We start from the raw sequence: 23,007 nt of genomic DNA, 5'->3' as shown, positions 1-23,007 counted from the left end.
CCGTGTGATGGATGGTGAGGTCAGTGGCTGGCCATTTACTCAGCAGTGCACAAGGCAGGTGCAGGTGCTGGCCAAGGTTGCTTGGTAGAATCAGAGAATTGCAGAGTTGGAAGGGACCACGAGGGTCATCTAGTCCAACCCCCTTTTTTGTAGGTTTGAGCCCCCCTTTGCCCAACCTGGGGCTCAAACCCACAGCCCTGAGATTCAGAGTCTCATGCTCTACAGACTGAGCTATCCCAGCTAAGTAGAAAGCTATGGTCATTTGCATAGGCTTACAATACACTTTTGCATTTAGCTTGATATCTCATGTTTCAGGGTGGGCATTGAAAATAGGCTCCTGGGCTGAGCCCTCCCTCAGATGGAGCCATGCACAAATCCAATTGCGGAGGGGGAGGGGAATTCACCAGCAAGTCCTCCTCATTTTTTCTTTTATTTGTTTATTTGCTAACAAAATTGATATGCCCACTCGGGTGCAAAGTTGTCTGGGCCTCTAATGCAAACATGCTTCCAAAATTCCAAATTGCTTATCTTCTCGTTTGATTTGCCACCCACACCCACTTCCTTATATGAGATTGATTATTGTTTTTAAGGGATGGGGGGGGGGAGAGAGGAAGATGTGAAGATACTGAATTTAAGAAACTGTTTGTAATCTGACCCTAGGCTTGCCTACCTGGGAGGAAAATCCCACTGAACACAAGGGGGCTTACTCCAAACCTTCAGGTTTTGTTTTTGGTTTATTAAAGATTTTCTTGAGTTACAAAAGTGTGTGCAATGTCTCTCTCTCGTATATATTTTTTCCCCATGTAACGTTTTTACAAGTCAGTTTCATTTGCTGAGACATTGGGAAGAAAATGTCTCCTTAATCTGAAAAGAATTGTGCAAAATCTCTAGCACATGACATGGGATCAGCCATTTTGGCATTCTCTTTGGATCCTTTGCCACAAACTCCCAAACCTACCTACCCTCCCTCCTTGGAACCACTCCCCCCCCCTCTCTGTTCAGTGCCTGCTAATATGCATCTTTTACAAGGCAACCTTCATCCTCAAAGGCCTTTTTATTGTGCTCACAGTAAGCTCATCACACAATTCTTAACGTTCCCATTTCACAGATGACGGAACTGAGACCGAGGGGTTTCTACAAGCCCAGAAGGCATGGGCCCAGGAGCCCAGAGGCGAGATTTGAATCTAGGCCTCTCCCACATTGAAATCCAGCTCTCTAGCTTCCCAGGACGTGAGTGCCACCCCACCCTCTTCCCTGTGAAGCTGGGATCCCATCGAGGAAACGACTCACCTTGATAAGTTTGCAGCGGATCTGGGCCGAGACCATGTGGCTGTTGCGCAGGTTCCCCACACGGAACATGAGGCACAGCTTCCCGTCTCGCTTGGAGATGACTGCGGCACGGCTGAACATGAGGGTCTCGGCCCTTTTCTTGGGTTGGGACATCTTAATGAACATGCAGCCAATGAGAAAGGCGTCCACCACGGAGCCTAGAAGCGACTGGAAGAGGAAGAGCACGATGCCCTCAGGGCAGCGCTCGGTGATGTAGCGGTGCCCGTAGCCGATGGTGGCCTCCGTCTCGATGAAGAAGAGGAAGGCTGAGGGGAAGTTGTAGACATTGGCCACACAGGGGTTGTGCCCGGGGCTGTGCCCGTGGTGCATGTCCAGGTCTCCTCGCAAGTAGGCGATCCCCCACCACATGGAGGCCATGACCAGCCAGGCCACCGTGTAGGTCAACAGGAAGATGAGCAGGTTCCATCGCCACTTGAGATCTACTAGGGTGGTGAAGAGGTCCGTCAGGTAGCGGCTGTTCTCGCTGCCCAGGTTCCCGTGCTGGACATTGCAGCGGCCGTTCTTGTCCACAAAGCGCTGGCGCTTCCGCCTCGCCGACGTGCCCACCACGGCCTGGTATTCGTCGCCGAACTTCCTGCGCACCACTGACATTCTGGTGGTTAGGAGAGCTTGCCCTGTGGGCTTGGCACGTCGTCCTTGCCTGCACCAGAGAGCAAAAATCGGACTAGACAGCCGTCTCTGCTGTACACCCGGGACTTAGACTTGTCTTCCCTTTTCTGGGTTATCTTCTTGGTTTGCTTGGAGCCGGCTTGCTCAGTGCATGGTCTGGGCTGAGCGCTGTGGCGGGCGAGGTTGGCAGATCTCTGGGCTGGTGTTGGCAGGGGAACCCACTTTCCGTGAGCTGGTTCTGGACCTGTAAGCCGTGCTGGGTAGCAGAAGCTGGACCTCGATGGCCAGACAAGAGAGCCCGAGTTGGGTTGGCTGCTTAGGTGGTCACTTTTGTATGCTGGTCATGACTGATGCCAGGATGCTGGCTGAGTTTGGGTGGTCCGTTTGCACGTTGGATGTGTGTGTGTGTGTGTGTGTGTGTGTGTGTTTGTTTCCTTGCTGGCTGCGGGTGACAGCATCAAGGTCCGGGCTGGCAGGGCACTACTGGTGGTCACCCCGGGGGTTTGGATGGGCAGCGATTCTGCTAGCAGGAACCGATTTCGACTTCTGCGGACCTTTCTGCTGCTGCTGGCGAGGGTCGTCCGGGTCTCTCCTGGGGGATTATGAGAACTGACCACACGCACACGTGGCTTCACTGCCTTGGGTTGGGATGTGCGGTCCACACGGGCTGCCCTCGAGGGATCCCTGGCTGGATCCTTTTGTTTTAACCGGGAAAAGCAGCCCCGCCCCCCTGGAAGCGGGTCCCTGCCCCCGGGGGCCTGCGCCCCGCTCCGGGAACCTGCCCCGTCGTCCCGCCACCTACCTCGGAGGGAACTCGCCACTCTCTTGGCAAAGGACGGAGCCTCCCCGACGCGTTGGGAGCGGCGTCTTCTTTTGCAGGGGCGGCTGGGCGAGCGCAGCGGGCTGCCTTCTTGGATCCCGCGGGCTTGAGCTGCCTGGGCAGCGGCGATCCGGAGGGATGGAGAAAAGGGAAGAAGGAGAAGACGCTTTGCAGAGTCCTCCCTCTCTCTCTCTCTCTCTCTCTCTCTCTCTCTCTCTCTCTCTCTCTCTGTGCCACCCCCACCTTTTTCCTTTCTCCTCTCCAAGCTCCTTCCCCCAGCGCGCTGGGATCAGGAAACTTAAACCTCTGCGGAGGTCCTTAATTCTCCAGCGCATCTAGAAACTGGGCTGCTGTTGCTGCTGCTGCGGCGGCGGCGGCGAGGGCGAGCAGGCGGGCTAGCAGCTCGGAGGCGGCTGCTCGGAGAAGTCCCCGCTTTTTGCTAAACGTGCAGGAAAGCGGAGCTGGCGGAGAGGGTGTCGCCGCGACGCCGCCTGGCGGCCGCCGGAGCCACTGCAACAGTCCTCTCTGCGCGCCTCTCCCGGAGGCTCCTGCGCGCAACTAGCATCTCTCGCGTCTGCCCGCGTCCCGGTCTTTGCGGCGGCTCCCCGCGCCCCCCGAGCTGGAGAAAGGAGCCCCTCCGGACGGTGCCGGCAGCTGCCGCTGCAAGGAACCGCCGGCTGAGCGCGGGAGGCGGGCGCTTGCAGCGGGGAGTGGCTCACGTCCCGCGTAAGAAAGGAGTCGAGAGGAGTTGGAAGGAATTAATTCGGATTGAGGTCTCTCTCCCCTCCCCGCAGACGCAGAGCAGCGGAGACTGACGCCTGGGCTGGTGAGGTGAGAGGGGGCGGGACCCGCGGCTCCTCCCATTTCCTCCAGATCCCCCCCACCAAAGGGGCTTCCCCCAAAAGAAGGAAAGATATATGGGAGGTGGGGGTCGTGCCGGAGGATAAAGAGGTCCAGGCTGAATGGGAGACCCAAGGGCCTCTGAGCATGAACAGAGTGACTTCCCTCATCGCTAAGCGCCTCTAAGGGATTCTGGATCGAGTGGAAGGGCTCTTGCCCGAGGGCATCCGGGATAACCGCTTTGTTGAAGCAAAGCGAGTCAGGGTCTGCTTCGTAACGGGAGCAAGGGCCACCTGGTTGGGAGTCTCATGTACAGGTATGTAGAGCTGGAACGGGACTTTGCAGGTCTCCTCGTCCGCCCCTTTGCTCAATGCAGGGTCTGCATGTAGGATAGTAGTTACAACTGGCCCTTTACAGACACCCATCTTGCTTAAAACAGCAAAGAGAAGCTCCCACCTCCTGTGGCAGGCAGTTCCGCTGTCAAACTGCTCTTACCATTAGGAATGTGCGTCACCTTGAGTTGGAAGACTCAGGGCTGGATATACAGTAATCTAAAAAAATAATACACAAGGAAACCTGGCATTTTGTTCCCAAATGTGTTCTGGAAGCCCACAAACATGGGGAAACACAGGCAGCTCTCTCTCACGATTTGTTCCCCAGCCACTTGTATTTTCCAGCATACTGCTTCTGAACATGCAGGTTCTATTTAGCCAGCATGCCCGGAAGTGGCTGGGGAATAGACTTCTCTTCCGTCAGTTCCTCGAATCCCCTTTGAAACCACTCTTAAGCTGCTGGCTGTCGTCAAATCCCGACGCAATGAATTCCACAAGTTAACACTGGTGAAGAAGTGCTTTCTTTTGTAAATCAAACACATGAAAGCAGGGTTTTCAAAGAGGCTTTGAACTCTGGTACATCTTTCTATAAAGACGGGGGGCGGCATAATTTATCATACTGAGAGCTCACTTGCTTACTTTAAAGCATGCCAGCATAGAGCATTAACCAGCTGATCTTTATGAAATCTTGCTGGGGGGGGGGCAGGGAAATGGTGCAAGTCCATTACAGTATTTATTGCAAGTTTACACCTCCCTTTTCCAGCTCTTAGAGATGGCTCCAGAGTGCTATTTTTATAAGTTAATTGTTAGTATCTTTGCTGCACTGTTCTGTTTTAACAAATAGAATCAGAGAATCATAGAGTTGGAAGAGACCACAAGGGCCACCGAGTCCAACCCCCTGCCAAGCAGGAAACACCATCAGAGCACTCCTGACATATGGTTGTCAAGCCTCTGCTTAAAGACCTCCAAAGAAGGAGACTCCACCACACTCCTTGGCAGCAAATTCCACTGTCGAACAGCTCTTACTGTCAGGAAGTTCTTCCTAATGTTTAGGTGGAATCTTTTTTCTTGTAGTTTGGAACCATTGCTCCGTGTCCGCTTCTCTGGAGCAGCAGAAAACAACCTTTCTCCCTCCTCTATGTGACATCCTTTTATATATTTGAACATGGCTATCATATCACCCCTTAACCTCCTCTTCTCCAGGCTAAACATGCCCAGCTCCCTTAGCCGTTCCTCATAAGGCATCATTTCCAGGCCTTTGACCATTTTGGTTGCCCTCCTCTGGACACGTTCCAGTTTGTCAGTGTCCTTCTTGAACTGTGGTGCCCAGAACTGGACACAGTACTCCAGGTGAGGTCTGACCAGAGCAGAATACAGTGGCACTATTACTTCCCTTGATCTAGATGCTATACTCCTATTGATGCAGCCCAGAATTGCATTGGCTTTTTTAGCTGCAGCGTCACACTGTTGGCTCATGTCAAGTTTGTGGTCAACCAAGACTCCTAGATCCTTTTCACATGTACTGCTCTCAAGCCAGGTGTCACGCATCTTGTATTTGTGCCTCTCATTTTTTTTGCCCAAGTGCAATACTTTACATTTCTCCCTGTTAAAATTCATCTTGTTTGTTTTGGCCCAGTTCTCTAATCTGTCAAGGTTGTTTTGAAGTGTGATCCTGTCCTCTGGGGTGTTAGCCACCCCTCCCAGTTTGGTGTCATCTGCAAATTTGATCAGGATGCCCTTGAGTCCATCATCCAAGTCGTTGATAAAGATGTTGAATAAGACCGGGCCCAAGACAGAACCCTGTGGCACCCCACTAGTCACTCTTCTCCAGGATGAAGAGGAACCATTGATGAGCACCCTTTGGGTTCGGTCAGTCAGCCAGTTACAAATCCACTGAGTGGTAGCATAGTCAAGACCGCATTTTACCAGCTTCTTTACAAGAATATCATGGGGCACCTTGTCAGATGCCTTGCTGAAATCAAGGTAGGCTACATCCACTGCGTTCCCTTCATCTACCAGGCTTGTAATTCTGTCAAAAAACGAGATCAGGTTAGATAAATGCACTGAAATAAATGCACTGGATTCAGTAGCTCTTCCACTTTGGCTCATAAGAGTGAGTTTAGGTGTTGCATGCAATGCAGGCATAACCTGGCCTTGTGCCATAAGGGCCTATTCTATCTCTGCAAATCCATGTTCCCAAACTCGCACAGATAAGCTGAACATGGAAAGGCAATTTGCTGGGGAGAACTCACAGGCGAGCAGGTGTGGTTAGCACCCAGGCTCTCCAGTTCTCTTTTGCAAATACACCTCCCAATGTCATTCCCAGTCTCCAGCCAGTTTAGGAACCCGTCTTGAAGGAAGAAATCCAAAGGGCATTTGCAGGGCGGAGGATCAGCGTGGGTGGGAGGCGTTAAGCCTTTGCATGGGAGAATCAGCAGGGGCGGGGAGGGGTTAAGCATCTTTCTGTCTGATTCTGTCTGATTCTGCAAGTTGGTGGCCCCACATTTTCCTGGTAGCTGGTGGTTGTTCCCCCCAACACACGCAATAGGCCAAAATGGAAAAGTCTGGACTTTATCAAGGAGGTAGGAGAGGGAACCGGTAGCACAAATTACTGTGGGAGACAAATGTTAGGTACCTGCTCTGCTTCCCCTCATTCGCTGTGATTCAGTGGATGTAAATTGCTTTGAGCGTTGTAAACAGAAGAGTGGCTCATCAATGTTATGGCTACCTGAATAATAGGTGCACCCTGCTGTGTCTGTCTGGGCATACTGTCCCATTTTCATGCCTCCGTGACATAAGTGTGCAAGCCACACACACACACACACACACACACACACACACACACACACACTTTTGGGGTCGAAAGAGAGCTTACAGCCTTCAAGGCCATGAAACAACCTTGCTCAGAATCGAGCTATTATTCTGGCACTGCCTTTTGCTGTGACTTTCGTTATTTCTCTTGCCATATGTTGGGAGGGCAGGGAACACAGCCCCTCCTTTTTCCTCAGCCTCAAACTGTAAAATCAGATCTTAATTAATATTCAATACTCCCCCCCCACATTAAACCCCACACTCACCTCCCCAAAAATACTGTTCCTGATTGCCAGCCAGAGAGGTCCCTGGAGTGTGGAATCGGCTAGGATTCCCAGTGACTGTTTTTAATCTAATTTCTTTGCAAATCAAGCTGGTTCCTCTCTAGAGGGAACGCCGTAACGGCAAAGGATCAGATGAATTGTAAGGAACCGAACATGCTGAGAACCGGAGGCTTTCTGCTGTCAAGCTCTCCGAAAAGTGCCTTGCCATTTGGGGACTCACGTCCCTTTTTGTGGAGTGCTCAATTCAAACCAGAGCACTTTCTGGAGCCAGAAGTGTGGGGCCGAAGTTAGACAAAGGAGATGCACATCTCATTAGAGCCGAGTTGCACTGTGGCTTCCACCTACGGTTATCCTTTGTGCTCTTCCGCGCACTCAATTACTTGGCGCCAACATCTGTCAATTTCCTAATCAGAAGAACAGCTTGGATACAGGTGACAAGGCTGCAAAGCTCGTTCCTGCCTCCGCTCTTCATCTGCCCTCTGCCACCTTTCCATTTTAGCTCGCGGGGAGCGGTTTTTTGCTTCCTGTCAACACCTGTTCTTATCTGCCCCTTTGAGCATCTCGCCCTGATTTGCACCAGAGTTTTCTGGATCGAAATCGAGGGAAGCAAAAGCGAGGGGCCTCAAGTTTGCCAGGAATTATGTTGGTTTGGGCAGCCTTTATGTTAGAGGGGGCAGAACCTCAGTTAAGTACAGTGGTATCTTGGTTCTCAAACGCCTTGGTACTCAAACACCTTGGTTCCCAAACGCATTGGTTCTCAAACTCCCCAAACCCGGAAGTACGTGTTCTAGTTTTCGAATGTTTTTCGGAAGCCGAATGTCCAATGCGGCTGTCAGCTATTGTTTCCGGGGTGCCTGCACAAATCAGAAGCCGTGTCTTGGTTTTCAAATATTTCGGAACGCAGTTGAATTACTGATTGATTGATTGATTGATTGATTGTGTGATTGCGGAAATGGATAAAAGCCCCCCCATCCAAACAATGACTATCATCAGTGCCGGTAAGGAACAAAAATACTTTTAATTTTTATCATCTACAATACTGTCTCATTTCTTTTATTGATTATTGCTTTCATTTGATGGATCAATGGTCTCGTTAGATAGTAAATTTCATGTTAAATTGCTGTTTTAGGGGTTGTTTCTTAAAGTCTGGAATGGATTAATCCGTTTTGCATTACTTTCTATGAGAAAGCGTGCCTTGGTTTTGGAATGCTTTGGTTTTGGAACGGACTTCCGGAACAGATTAAGTTTGAGAACCAAGGTGCCACTGTATATATATTTTATAATAATCTTTATTAGTTTTCAGTTATAATCCAATAAAAGCCTCTTTATAACAATACCAATTTATAATACAATTATTAATACCAATCGTTCAAATACCGAATTATATAATTTAGATAAAGTGCCCCCCCTGTGTGCTAGAATTGATGGTTTGACAGTTTTCTTTATTACTGCGTTCCAAAATCCTATTAATTTCAATTACATTCCAGTCATAATAATAATCCCTTATACAACAACTGCAATATCAATAACTTCTATTCATGTTGAAAGATTAAATAGTTAAGTATTTTTATTAATTTACTTGATTGGAGGGGTGGACCCATTAAATTAAGACTTGACTTTCTCTGTGTTGGAAAGGAACATGGTTTAAATTGTGAGTCACTGTTCAATGCAATTCAGCGGGATGCCAATGTACCTGCTTAAAGAGGAAGGAAGAAGGGAAATTAAGGCTTCCTAGCCTAGATCAATTCTCTGATGATGAAAATTGGAAAGAAATAAACCGAGAGCACATCGTATAGAGCTGAACATCATGTCCTGAAATTATAAATGGCAGAAATCAAATGCTGAACAAACTGTGGGAGGCAGTGGAAGACAGGAGTGCCTGGCGTGCTCTGGTCCATGGGGTCACGAAGAGTCGGACACGACTAAACGACTAAACAACAACAACAGGACAAAGCAATCATGGCATCCTCTCACATCTTCTCCGAGAGAGAGAGAGAGAGAGAGAAAGTACAAAAGTACAATACAGTGGTACCTCGGGTTAAGTACTTAATTCATTCCGGAGGTCCGTTCTTAACCAGAAACTGTTCTTAACCTGAAGCACCACTTTAGCTAATGGGGCCTCTTGCTGCTGCTGCGCCGCTGGAGCACGATTTCTGTTCTCATCCTGAAGCAAAGTTCTTAACCCGAGGTACTATTTCTGGGTTAGCGGAGTCTGTAACCTGAAGCGTATGTAACCTGAAGCGTATGTAACCTGAAGCATATGTAACCTGAGGTACCACTGTACAGCGGAAGAGATAGAACTGGCTTCTGTTCTCACACTTTCCAAGCATGGAATGTAAACACAGGCATGTGATGTAACAACCACACATCCAGCAACGGGAGAATGAAATATGCTGACATCAACTGTAAAAACTGATTTCGTATATATTGGTAATCTAAAAGCTGGAATGCTTTAAATTCCCACAAATACCAATGCTTATTTTTTAAGGACATGATTGGTTAGAACTTGGGCCGCAGTCCTAATCCTTCTTGAATTCTGTAGGTCTTACTTCTGAGTAGGCTTGGTTAGGCTGTTGCACTGTTAGTTCTTCATGTTTCCCAGTTCCTGGTGTTGCTGGATTTGCTTGAGGTTTTGGACCACCTTCAGACAAGATAATTTCCTATGGGAATTATTCCTAATCACTGAGCCTCTTGGGCTTGCCAATCAGAAGGTTGGCAGTTTGAATCCCCACGACAGGGTAAGCTCCCATTGCTCTGTCCCAGCTCCTGCCAACCAAGCAGTTTGAAAGCATGCCAGTGCAAGTAGATAAATAGGTACCACTGCAGTGGGAAGGTAAACAGCATTATTACAGTGAATTATTCCTATGGGATAATTTCCCATGCAGGAAAACCCGCATTGCACAATGGCAAACATATTATCCCATAGTTGTGGTGCAGGGAACCATGCTGTTCAAAGTGACCCTGGCGCTTGTGGATATTAGGGAGCTCACCGCTCAAAGGAGCAAGAGTACCCCTGAGCACCTCCCTTAAAAACATCGTGTAAGGTAAACCAGAAACGAGCAAGGAAGACCTGTACTGTGGTCTTTCCGACTGCTGTTTATTCATTCATTTACTCTGCCAGTCACAGGTAAAAGATAAAAGACCCCTGGATGGTTAAGTCCAGTCAAAGGCGACTATGGGGTTGCGGCGCTCATCTTGTTTCCAGGCCAAGAGAGCCAGCATTTGTCCACAGACAGTTTTCCGGGTCATGTGGCCAGCATAACTAAACCGCTTCTGGCACAATGGAACACTGTGACGGAAACCAGAGCGCATGGAAATGCTGTTTACCTTCCCGCTGCAGTGGTACCTATTTATCTACTTGCACTGGCATGCTTTTGAACTGCTTGGTTGGCAGGAGCTGGGACAGAGCAATGGGAGCTCACCCTGTCGTGGGGATTCAAACTTCCAACCTTCTGATTGGCAAGCCCAAGAGGCTCAGTGATTAGGCAACAGTGCCACCAGCGTCCCATTGCACAATCAAAATTAACCAATTATTCTAGAAGAGCCATATAGCAGACAAGCAGATTTCTTGAAAGATGGCTCTTATTTGCAGTGTTTTAAATCTCAAGACAATCTTTGACCATAATCTATTCTTCATTGGAGAAATCCCCCCCCAGGGTTTCCCCCCCGGTTTACTTGTTTACTGTGTGTATTGTGTCCCTGTTGTTGATTTTCAAATTTGGTGTAATTTGATTGTAAGGGTAATAAATGTTTAGAAGACATTGATAATAATGAAGAAACCCAAACAGGATATAAGCAGAGAGGCAATATAAGTGAAACAGCACAGTCTGTGTGTTGAGATCAGCTTTGAAGTCCCTCTTATTCTCACCCGTAAGGTCGATTAGGCTTGTGGGCATGAGAGGAGGAGTGGCTTTTCAGCAGTGCCTCCACCTCTGTGAAATTAAACTACTGCAGTTTGATTGGCCTCTTTGATCTCTTTTTTTGAAACAAGCTTTAAAAAACCATCTCTTCCTGCTTCTCTTTCTTGATAGCTTTGCAGCCTCCAAGCCACATAGGGCTTTGAAAGTTAAAACCAGCGGCAAGGATTGACCGTGGAAATGTGGTGGGAAGCAGAGAATAATAGTTACCACATTTTTCCGTGTATAAGACGATGCTTTTTGCTTTAAAAAATTAGGCAAAAATTGGGGGTCATCTTATACACAGATAGTGAATGCAGTGGGGGGACGACGTGTGATTAATGGCAGCAGCAAGCAGGAGATTGGCAGTGGCGATTGGGCAGTTGATTGGTGGCTGTGGCAAGGCCTGCTGGCGATTGGCTGTGGTTGCAGCAATTGGGCAGGCGATTGGCAGCTGTGGCAAGTGGGCAGTGGGATGTTGGTGGCAGTGAGCGGGCAGACAATTGGTGGCTGCGGCGAGGTGTGCGATCGGCAGTGGCTGTGGCAAGCAATTGGCAGTGGCGGGCAGGCGGGTGAGCAATTGGCAGAAGTGACCTCCCCCACCCCCCCAAAAAGCTAACCAACTTAATTTCTTAATTTTGGGTTTAAAAAAATAGGGGTCATCTTATACACGGAAAAATACGGTATTTATTATTTAGACAATTTATATACTGATAAATTACAATCTTCTCTAAGCAGTGGACAAGAAACACAGTGCAATGCAAATAATAGTTGCTTTAAACTATAAAATCAGAAAATGCTGGTTCCTGGCGTTCCACTGAGGCATTGTGGGAAAGTAAAATGGTAGCCCCCAGCAAGGGACCAGAAGCCACCATTGAAATCTCCCTTCCCTGCATTGTCCCCCAGAAGACTGCTTGCAGACACAGTCTCCGGTTACTGGGGAAAAGGCCTGGAGAGGAGGGGACTTCGATGGCTGGGAGGATTTCAGTCTTGGCAACTGATGCATGGGGTAAGACCTACTGGAGAGGAGGTGCTGTCCTCGTTAGGCCTGACACTCAGTTGATTGTGGTTTTGCTCATAAAGAGTTAACTCCAACTTTGAGCAGTGTGATTTACTGCTGGCTTGCTCTTGGGCAGGGACATGGGTGGCACTGTGGGTTAAACCACAGAGCCTAGGACTTGCCAATCGGAAGGTCGGCGGTTCGAATCCCCACGACGGGGTGTGCTCCTGTTGTTCGGTCCCTACTCCAGCCAACCTAGCAGTTTGAGAGCACGTCAAAGTGCAAGTAGATAAATAGGTACCACTCTGGCGGGAAGGTAAATGGCGTTTCTGTGTGCTGCTCTGGTTCGCCAGAAGCGGCTTAGTCATGCTGGCCACATGACCTGGAAGCTGTACGCCGGTTTCCTCGGCCAGTAAAGCGAGATGAGCACCGCTACCCCAGAGTCGGTCACGACTGGACCTAATGGTCAGGGGTCCCTTTACCTTTACTGCTCTTGGGCACAAAGATACTGAGCAATGGACCATCCCTTCACCAAAGCGCTATTGCTGTCTGCCACCTTTCATTGCTGTTTGCCGCCTCTTGTTGCCACCGTCAGAAGGCAGGACCAGCTGGTCCTCTTTACACACCGAAGCTGGCTCTGGTGATGTGTCTCATATGCACAGGCTTTGGCACAATTTGGCTGCTTTCGATCTGTTTTGTGTTTGGAGAGAAGCAGTGAGCCCAAAGCGCAAGGCTGCAAGTAGACTCCGCTGAGCAGGGGCGATTCCCCATCCTTCTGGGATCAGCCTTCCCTCTCTAAGCTGCACCCACATGGCTGTCTTTCCCAGTGGGGGAAATCCAGCTTTTTAATCCTCCGCTTGGCTCCAGAACTGTTCTGCCTCCTTTCCTGCCATCAGTCGCTTGGCTGTTATCTCTGGCATGCAAGTTAAGCATCAGGATGACAACCAAGCCAGCATCCTTTTCATTGTGTAAGCGAACCCTGGGCAGAGAAGCAAGGGTTTGGTTCAGGAACCAGCTATTAACATGCGGCAAGGGAACCTCGCGGCTGGGATTTGGCAGAGCTCTGCTCCCTTTATCTTGGAATTGTCATTTGTCAAGCACCGAGCTGACGAATAAAAAGAAATGTTTCCCCTCTTTCCTGGTGAGCATGCTGTCCATCTAAATAAGAACCATGACAATTGGAGGGGGGGGGAGAGAAGCAGGGGTACTGGGAAAAGGAGTGGAAGACAAATGGAGAACAATGATCACCTCTGATCTCAAGAGGTTAGCAGAATTGAGTTGGAGGGGATTAAGGAACCATCTTAGTCCAGCAATCCCCACCCTCACCCGCATGGGGACCACTTCAAAATTGCCAAAGGTTTTTTGGGGAACCCACTGAACGAGTTTAACAGCTCTCCGAACAAGGAAGTTTCTCCTGATGCGTTGCCAAAACCTGCTTCCCTAAAGCCACTGGTTTTAGGCCTGCTCACCAGAGCAAGAAAATTCTGCTCTTCCTCCATTTAAACAGAAGCTCCTGGGTTCTTTAGAAAGGCAGCCTCTTCCAGCCTTCATTCTGTAGTGATACTGAACCCAACAAGGCTTCTGGTTCAGGAGACCCATTGGCCGGGCACGCTGTTTCTGCAGTCCCCATTGGCTGGACACACTTTTTCCTCCTCCAATCAGGGAAGACATCATCTGTCAGGTTTCAGTGAATTCTGATCCTCCCTGCTCTCACGGCAGACAGCCAAGGAAGCTCTTACCGTCTTTATTCAATATTCACAGCAAGAGGCCTCTGTACACTGCCTTCCTGGCATTGTTCCAACTGAGCTCCTTTCCCCTCCCTTCCTAGCAACAGCACTTCCCCTTACGGTGTCCACCAGGGGCTAATTGTCTCTGAGTCCTTCGCTCTTCCACTTTCAATGCACGGCGGGTTCTGGGAGAAGGGGGGTCAGAAATGCTCTCCAGTGATAATGTGTCAGCTGGCTGCTCAGTCTCTGTCTCCCCCTTCTCTTCTCCCAACACCTCCAAACTCTTCTGTTCACCTGTCTCTGAGCTATGACCTTCCTCAAACCACTGCTGTAATTCAATACTGCCTTCCTCTTCTCTGGAAGGTTCAGCTGGAGGGGGGACGGTCTCCACCATCACCATTCCTTCTCAGTCTCGTACCCCTCAGTCCAGTCCCTGGCATCATCTCAAGTAAGAAACAACAACGCACAGTTAGGTATTGACCACATTTCAGTTTCACATGTTTATGCAAATTGCTATGCAGCTTATGCAAAATAGAGCAAATAATAATTCGATACATATAAAAACATTCTACATACATATAAAGCAAAATACATACGTCCAATTATATGCCAAATGTCTGGTGAAATAAAAACAAGGTTTTCACTTGTCTCAAGATCCAAACCAAGAACAGAGATGCACCCCTCAGGAGAGTGTATTTCTGCAGCTGTGGAGCCACAACCAAGAAGCCCCTACTGTAGATCGGAGATCATTGCAGCAGTTCCCAGAACAACGGGGCCTGGAGCAGAGCATTGTTAGTCAATACAAGAGGGCTTATCTAGCAGAAGGCATTTCCTGAGTTAGGCAGGGCCCAGGACACGTTGGGGCCTTATACTCCCAAACCAGCACTTTGGAATCCAACTGGTAACCGACACAGACATTTCAGCACTGGCGCAATACATCCTTGCCAGCTTAGCCCTGTTCAGAAGGAGGCAATGGCATGCTGTGCCTATTTGAAGTTTCTGGATGGTTTCCAAGGGCAGCCCTATGGAAGGCACTACAGTGGTACCTCGAGTTACAAACGCCTCAGGTTACAAACACTTCACGTTACAAACTCTGCTAACCTGGAAGAGTTACCTTGAGTTGAGAACTTTGCCCCAGGATGAGAACGAAAATCGTGTGTCGATGGCACAGCGGCAGCAAGAGGCCCCATTAGCGAAAGCACGCCTCAGGTTAAGAACCGTTTCAGGTTAAGAATGGACTTCTGGAACGAATTAAGTTTGTAACTAGAGGTACCACTGTATTACCATACGTGAGAATAGCCAGGGCAGTTGTTCAGTGGTACCTTGGGTTAAGAACTTAATTCATTCTGGAGGTCCGTTCTTAACCTGAAACTGTTCTTAACCTGAGATACCACTTTAGCTAATGAGGCCTCCTGTTGCGCCGCAGCTACGCGATTTCTGTTCTCATCCTGAAGCAAAGTTCTTAACCCGAGGTACCACTGTATTTATGAATGGGGCCTACAAAGACACCTGTGTCTGGGTGGAATGTTCCTGCGTGGAATGTTCCTGCGTGGAATGTTCTGGCGAATCACTCCTTTCAGGCTGCTCTGTTCTCTTCCCACTCTGGGTGTTGCAGCACCACGGACAGCTCCTTACAGGATCACCAGTAACACTAATCAGACTTTTGCTTCCACAAGTTTGGTGCTTTTTTGTTTTCCTTTTTAAAAGCTGCTCAAGAGCCAGGAGACCCCTTCCCAGGGTTCTCTCCCTTTCTGAAAAGTGGGAAGTCTTAAAGGGGCCAGCGTCTCCTATGAAGCCTAGAACTGCACCTTCTCTCAGTCATCTCCTGCCTGGTACAATTAATTGCCTGTTCTGGTCAGCAGGTACCAGGAAATGTGAAACATAGTAAGCAGCCTTATACAAAGTCAGCGCATTGATCCACTTAGCTCAGTATTGTCTACACTGGCTGGAGGGGGCTTCCCAGGATTTTAGGCAGGGTTCTCTGCTAGCCTGCTGGAGATTGAATCTGGAAACTTCTGGATGCAAAGCAGGTGCTCCATTGCTGAACTATGGGTCTTCCGAAATGTCCTTGGCCAGATGTCATGCACTTGGTGCAAAGGGAACCAATTTCTCTGCAGAATCTGGCTTCAATGGGACCTGCCTCCAGGGATCCCAGTTTGAAGGTCTCAGGGAGTTGAGTGGCTCCAACTCTATGTCAGCCTTGTGTCTGGGCTCAGCACCTCTGCGGCTTACGCCGCTGGTCTTCCTGATCCAGCTGGCTCCTCTGCCACTGCTCAGAGGGGGCGTCATTCCTGGCAGGTATCACCATTAATGCTCGCAGTTAAATCACACTGTGAAGAGCAGTGGTTCTCAAGGCACAGCGGCACCATACATTTAAAGCAACATTCATTTAATGTGGCTTCCCCCAGTGAATCCTGGGTACTGTAGTTTGTACGGGGTGTTGGGAATTGTAGTTCTGTGAGGAGGAAAACTATAGTTCCCATGATTCTTGAGTGGCCTTCAAATATGATTTAAATGCATATGCCCATGGTTGCAATGAACTTATAGGTTTGTGTAATGGCGGTATGGAACTTAATGGCACATCACAAGTGTGGGTCTAGGACACTGGCTGGGTGGGGATGGGACACTGCAGGAAGAAAGTGACAAGCAAGGGAAGGGTTGAAGACCCCTCTTCCCATTCTCCTCTGCAAACTGCCCCCTCCCAGTACTCCTCTGCAGTGGAGGCGCTAAGCTCAGGCTTTTGGAAGTGGCCGTAGAACAGTGCTACATTGGTTGCCCTGTGGTCTAAACTACTGAGCCTCTTGGGCTTGCCAATCAGAAGGTCGCCGGTTTGAATCCCCACAATGGGGTGAGCTCCTGTTGCTCTGTCTCAGCTCCTGCCAACCTAGCAGTTTGAAAGCATGCTAGTGCAAGTAGATAAATAGGTACCGCTGCGGTGGGAAGGTAAATGGCATTTCCATGCACTCTGGTTTACGTCATGGTGTTCCGTTGTACCAGAAGCAGCTTCGTCATGCTGGCCACATGGCCCGGAAAGCTGTCTGTAGACAAATGCTGACTCATCTCGGCCCGAAAGCGAGATGAGTGCCACAACCCCATAGTCGCCCTTGACTGGACTTTACCATCCTTTACCTTTTACCTTAATCAAACTGGTGGCCTGTGGAGCAGTGCTAGACCGTGAGCCATCAGTTGCCACTACTGGCTGACTCCACCATAGCCCAGGTTGTGTGGGATGCTTCAGGGACCAAGTATGATAGTGATTCCTGGCACACTGGAAGGGGTGGGAATCATCGGCCCACCGTATCAGACAGCTTGAGAAGCACTATTGTAAACGATGTGAAATTTAATCAAAAAGGCAACAGGGGCATTTGCTTAAAAAAAAGTCTTTCCAAATGGAAAGAGATGCAAAAAGTATGCGTGCCGAGGGCAAGGGTAAAGAGATTTCTGAGCTATGGACTCAGCGAGAGCCAGGAAATTCATCTGAGTTTGCTCCTGTGCCTGAATAATAAGCCAGATTTTATTACCTGGTAGAGAGAGCTAAAAGCTCAGGCTGCATGTTTGTTCTCGAGAGAGCCGCTTACCTGTCGTTTACATGAATAGGGTACTTTGGCATTAACAACTGCAGCAGTTAGAGCAACCTGGCACAGGGTAGGAAGCTGTTGACTGATGAAAGCACAAGGCTATTATTTTCCCTTTCTAGAAATAGGGGGCAGGTAAGTGGCTGAATCCTGCTAGCTTTTGCGGAGAGGGCTTTGATTTGATCCTTGCTAGCCAAAACCGTTAGCTGCAGCTCCCTAGAACTGTAAATTAGAGCCTGTATAATGCATAGAAAGGAGGCAGGGAGTCTCACCCCCGTCCTGCAACAGCACGGGATCTCCCACATGGAAAGCATCCCTGAATCACAGGCATGATGCATTCTCTGGGGGGGGGGGGAATGAGAGCAAATATTGTAATTTAATGTCTCCATTTCTTCATGGGTGCTCTGCGATCTCTGAGAAATTAACCATGCAGCCACAAATCAAGATTCTCCTAAGGCAGCTAAACCACACTAAGATGTTATTCACTCATGCAATGTACACTGTCCAGTGTACCAGCAAGATGCTCTGGCTAAATTCCACATTTTTAAAATAATATTAAAAGCAACGGCAACACAAAAAGCTGCCAACTTGGAAGCAGAATGAAGTTGCACGTTATAGACAATGCACATTATAATTTGGATTGGTGTGTACCCTGTCGATCTACCCCCTTTTCAAAGAATAAACATAGTTATGGCAAAAAAAGAGAGAAAGAAACCTTTGTTCTCCCATCTAATCTGAAGGAGGAAGATCACATTGAAAACCCCACTTTCCTTAATGTGACTTCATTAGCATTGAAAGGGAGTTGGGGGTGGGGAGAGATGCAAGCACTGGTTATGTAACCAGCAGGGAAAGTTTTATGCATGGAAGCAGCAGCATTGCACAAAGTATACAGGGCATTTGCTGCTGGGCAGGCTCAAGACTATGGCCATTTTTAGCGCATTGGCCAGCTGATGAAGAGCTGCACAGAGGGAGCAGGAGGACAGTGGTAATATACGTAAAGCATTCTTTATCCTGAAAACGCAGTCAGAAATTCAAAAATTATTAACAGCTATTATGGTTTAGTCGTTTAGTCGTGTCCGACTCTTCGTGACCCCATGGACCAGAGTACGCCAGGCACTCCTGTCTTCCACTGCCTCCCGCAGTTCGGTCAAACTCATGCTGGTAGCTTTGAGAACACTATCCAACCATCTCGTCCTCTGTCGTCCCCTTCTCCTTGTGCCCTCCATCTTTCCCAACATCAGGGTCTTTTCCAGGGAGTCTTCTCTTCTCATGAGGTGGCCAAAGTATTGGAGCCTCAGCTTCAGGATCTGTCCTTCCAGTGAGCACTCAGGGCTGATTTCCTTCAGAATGGATAGGTTTGATCTTCTTGCAGTCCATGGGACTCTCAAGAGTCTCCTCCAGCACCATAATTCAAAAGCATCAATTCTTCGGCGATCAGCCTTCTTTATGGTCCAGCTCTCACTTCCATACATCACTACTGGGAAAACCATAGCTTTAACTATACGGACCTTAGATTACATTAAAAAACAAACAAACTGACCTTTCTCATGAGGGCTCCAATCCGTTTACCCTTTTACCATCACAACAACCCAGTGAGGTAGGATGGGCAGCAATGAGTCAGAGTCCTCATAGTTGGCTTGAATGTACCACCTGGTAGAAGCTGACATTTCCAGGAATTTTGGTGCATCGGGGAATTTTGGGAATGTCAAAATGCGGCTTTTAGGGCCTATTTCATACACCTGCCAGGAGTCCTTGTGGGCCGAAAGGCAAGATTAAAAACAACAAGTAGAATTCCGCATTCGAAGAACTAACGTACATCGCCAGTGTGCAAAATTTATTGCATGCCTCCCTGCTTCTTCACCGACATTGCCTTCCTTAGACTTTTCCAAGTGACAATGCTGCAGCAAGAACAGAAACTGCACCCGGCAGGACTCCCTCTTTGTGCAACTTTCATTAGGCTTCTACCCGAGTCAAGCTGACGTGCTTCCCTTTCCTCAAAGAATTTGGATTGCAAACATTCTGACAGCTTGGTTGGGAGCATTCTGTGGAATCGCAACAGCCGATTGGTGCCAGAGGCTTCACTGCCACAGGTGCAATACAATACAGACAGAACAGAATGCAGAGGGGATGTAGCAATGATCCTGCTTCGACTGCATTCAGGTGCTGGTTGGTGTCTGCTTGGGAATTCTGAGAGCAGCCCCTCTCGCAGCAGCTACTCAGAGTGGCGCTTGATGCTGCTTTTTCTGATGTGGTTACCAACGCAGCTTTTGAGAGCCTGCAGGCTCTCTGTGGAGCTCGACTACTAATATTTGTGGAATAAAGAAGGAAAAAAAGGGGGGAAGGGTCATTCCACAGTAAACAGCGGAAGAGAAAAGTGCCCAAGGGCAAAACAAACGAAGCAACAGAGACAAAAGGCTGTAGGGAAGCACAGCTCCAACCAAACATCGAAATTAAAAGCAACATAATAAAAACACAGAAACGGTAAAAAAAGAAACTCGGCAATTTAGGAATGTTGGAGGCTGCTGGGTAGCATATCTAGTTCTTGGTTCATTTAGGTCAGTATTGGTTTCCTTCAGGAGCGGGGAATGCTTTTCAGTCTGAGGGCCGCATTCTCTTGTGGGTAACCACCCGAGGGCCAAAGCGGAAGGCGGGGCCAGAAGCAAAAGTGGGCGGAGCACAATGTAAATATTACAGTCTGGCTAGTTTTGCACACACACTTCTCTAGCCTCCATTCAGAAAAACAAGAGGGATTATTAGATCTCAAGCACATACAGTGGTACCTCAGGTTAAGTACTTAATTTGTTCTGGAGGTCCGTTCTTAACCTGAAACTATTCTTAACCTGAAGCACCACTTTAGCTAATGGAGTCTCCTGCTGCTGCCGCGCCACTGAAGCACGATTTCTGTTCTCATCCTGAAGCAAAGTTCTTAACCTGAGGTAATATTTCTGGGTTAGCGGAGTCTGTAACCTGAAACGTATGTAACAGAGGTACCACTGTATTCCAGCCGGGCAAAAACACCCAGGGTGTGAAGGAAGGCCTGGGATGAGTCTCAGGGAACACGTGGAAAGGGCTACATTTGATGCACAAAAACCCCAGTCAACACTGCCAGCACCTTTTTAGGGTTTCACAGAAGGGACATTTTCAGCCCTACTTAGAGACGGCTGGACCTTGAACCTAAGACTTTCTGTATGCAAAGCCACTGAGCCACCTCCCTAGTATTTCCCTGGGCTTCCAGCCAAGGAGGGTGGAGCGATGGGTGGAACCGACCCCCCTCCCTGTTCCATCTCCGGCGCTCCAGGAACGGCGGCGAGGGAATCCCCCAACTGAGCAGAGGATTCCTCCCGGCCTTGACGGTAGTGAGAGGGCCTCTTCTTCTCGGGCGCACCAGGCACCCCCGATACGCCACCCCACCCCGATTGCCTGTCCCGGGCGAGACAGTGCACGGAGCCAGACGAAAGGCGCCGCAGTGCAAAAGTTATTAACCCGTCACCAAACCGCGACGAGGCCACGTTTGCTCGGGAGCAAATCCCGCCGTGTCCAGGGAGGCTGACTCGCGAGTAAGCGTGCTCAGGAGAAAGCAGAGCAGTCCCCCTTTCCCCCTCCCCACGGCGGAATCAGGACCCTGGGCCGGCGAGGAGGAGGCGCGCCTGCGTCTGGGGAGGGGGTCTCCCTCTCTCCGCCGCTCGGAGGCGCAACTCCCGGGGCGCAGGAGAGAGGAAGGAGGCCGGAGGAGAGCAGCGCCTGGCGGGCTTTCTGTTCCCGGCGCCGAACAAAAGGGGGAGGAGGGCATGTGCAAAGGCGAGGGGGGTGTGTGTGTTGTTGTCTCTCCTCCCCTCCCTCCCTCCCTCCCTCCCTCCTTCCTTCCCAACGGGTCCCATTCTCGCCGCGAAGCGCATGAGCGAGGCGCGCCCTGCCGGGGAGCAGAGCAGAGCAGAGCAGAGCGCAGCGCGCGCGCGCAGCCGGTGGACGCCGCCGAAGGAAGGGACCAGCCAGGGCGGCCGGCGAAGCGCGGATCGCCGCTCCTCCTGCGGGTAACGTTGCAGCGGGGATCGGGGCGGGCAGGTAGGTAGGCAGGCGGGCGAGCCAGGCGGCAGCGGCGTTGGGAGGAGCGGGGGAGAAAAGGCCGGGCTGGGCCGAGCCGAGCGAAGCCTGGAGAGCTGCGCGCGCGCACACCTGGCCCTCCCTCTGGACTCTCCTCCGCTCTCTCTTTCCCCCTCTCTCCCCCTACCCCCCCATGGGTTCTTGCACCTATCCGGCCTCCTCCCCGTCCCTCCAAAGGATAGTCTGTTTCTGTCTCTTTCCCGCCCCCAGGCAACGTTTAATTTGGAAAGGTGGTTGGTTACCTGGGTGTCCCCCATAGCATCTCTGCAGTTGGAAATCATTCGCTGTTGACCAGGGGAAATCCCTTCCCCTGCCTCCTGATTTGGGGGGGGGTCCCTTGTGGCGGGAGAGCCGTGACGCCCTGCTCAGAGATGCTTTCTCATGATGCCCTGGCATGACGCGGTAGTGCCGAGGGTAAGCCTCGCTACCACTTGGACCGCACGTCCGAGGGGCTGGACGTTGGCCAGCCTTCGTTCAGGGGAACGTCTCGTCTGGGAGGCCTCACTCCCGGAGTTACTCTGGCAAGCAGAGGACAATGATTTCCCAGAAGCATCGAATTGTAGAGGGTCATCTAGTCGCACCTATTTCAATGCAATAATCTTTTGCCCATTGTGGGGCTCGAACCCCCAACCTTGAGATTAAGAGGTTCATGCTGTACCACCTGAGCAGGCAGGCAGCTTGCAGGCCTGCCTGTGGGATGTGTTCTCTCTGTGTGGGGGATTGGTTGCGCTTACTCACCCATGAGGCCCTCTGCATGTGCTCAGGTGTTCTTGTGATTTCTCACAACCTAGTTGGTGAGTCAGAGAGCAAAATGAGATGCAGTGTTCCTTGCTATTCGCTGTCTCTGTGCTCGTTTCACACACATATGTGCTGATGGGCTGGTGCAGGTTTTGGGGACCTGTGGCCCTCCAGATGTCGCTGAACTATAACTCCCGTCTTCCCTGGCTTGCTTGCTGGGACTGTTGGAAGTTGTAGTTCAGCAACATTGGAGGTGGGCAGAGATTCCCCATACCATTTAATACAGTGGTACCTTGGATTACAGACACTTCAGGTTACAGACGCTTCAGGTTACAGACTCCGCTAACTCAGAAATAGTACCTCAGGTTAAGAACTTTGCTTCAGGATGAGAACAGAAATTGCATGGCGGTGGCACAAGACCCCATTAGCTAAAGTGGTACCTCAGGTTAAGAACAGTTTCAGGTTAAGAACGGACCTCCAGAACGAATTAAGTTCTTAATCCGAGGTACCACTGTATACCGCTTCAAACTGATGCACCCAAAGTGGTTTAACAATCAATGCCTCTTTCCAGGGAACTCTGGAAACTGTAGCTCTGTGAGGGTAATAGGAGTCTCCTAAGAACTCTCAGCACCTTCAACAAACTACAGCTCCCAGAATTCTTTGTGGGGAGCCATGGCTGTTTAAAGCGGTATCAAAATGCCTTAAATCTATGGTGTAAATGCAGTCCTAGACTAATATCCTGTTCCTCACTGTGGCCAACCAGTTGCCTCTGGGATGCTGACAAGTGGGACCTGAGCACCACCACAGCCCTCTTGCCAAGAGAGTGGCTACTGCTTTGGATTGGCCGGGTGACCTGCCATTCTGATGGCCTGACCTATGAGATTCACCCAGGAGGCAGGAGAGGCTTTTAGAATCTGCTGAGGG

General features: G+C 49.8%; 2 protein-coding genes across 6 annotated transcripts in view; one reads left to right on the top strand and one right to left on the bottom strand.

Moving 5' to 3' along the window:
- Nucleotides 1-3,581, bottom strand: part of LOC309328076 (G protein-activated inward rectifier potassium channel 1-like) — a 31,423-nt gene extending 27,842 nt beyond the window's left edge. Inside the window, exon 1 of the mRNA XM_081837982.1 lies at nt 1,291-3,581. Within this exon, the coding sequence (XP_081694108.1) occupies nt 1,291-1,941 (651 nt within the window). The 5' untranslated portion in view covers nt 1,942-3,581. The remainder of the gene's footprint in view (nt 1-1,290) is intronic.
- A 16,995-nt stretch (nt 3,582-20,576) lies between these two features.
- MPP3 (MAGUK p55 scaffold protein 3) overlaps nt 20,577-23,007 on the top strand; it is an 86,981-nt gene continuing 84,550 nt past the window's right edge. For 2 of the 5 annotated variants that reach the window (XM_081837904.1, XM_081837901.1), the window contains exon 1: nt 21,094-21,275. The gene's annotated coding sequence lies outside the window, so the exon portion shown is untranslated. Of the gene's footprint in view, nt 20,598-21,092; nt 21,307-23,007 lie in introns of those variants that run through there. The other 3 variants (XM_081837903.1, XM_081837905.1, XM_081837902.1) reach the window with 3 other exon arrangements.

Source organism: Podarcis erhardii (genome assembly GCF_964252035.2).
Source record: "Podarcis erhardii genome assembly, chromosome: 13".
Lineage (NCBI taxonomy): Eukaryota > Metazoa > Chordata > Lepidosauria > Squamata > Lacertidae > Podarcis > Podarcis erhardii.
Note: the sequence above shows the minus strand (reverse complement) of the source record. Positions and strands in the feature narration are given on the sequence as shown.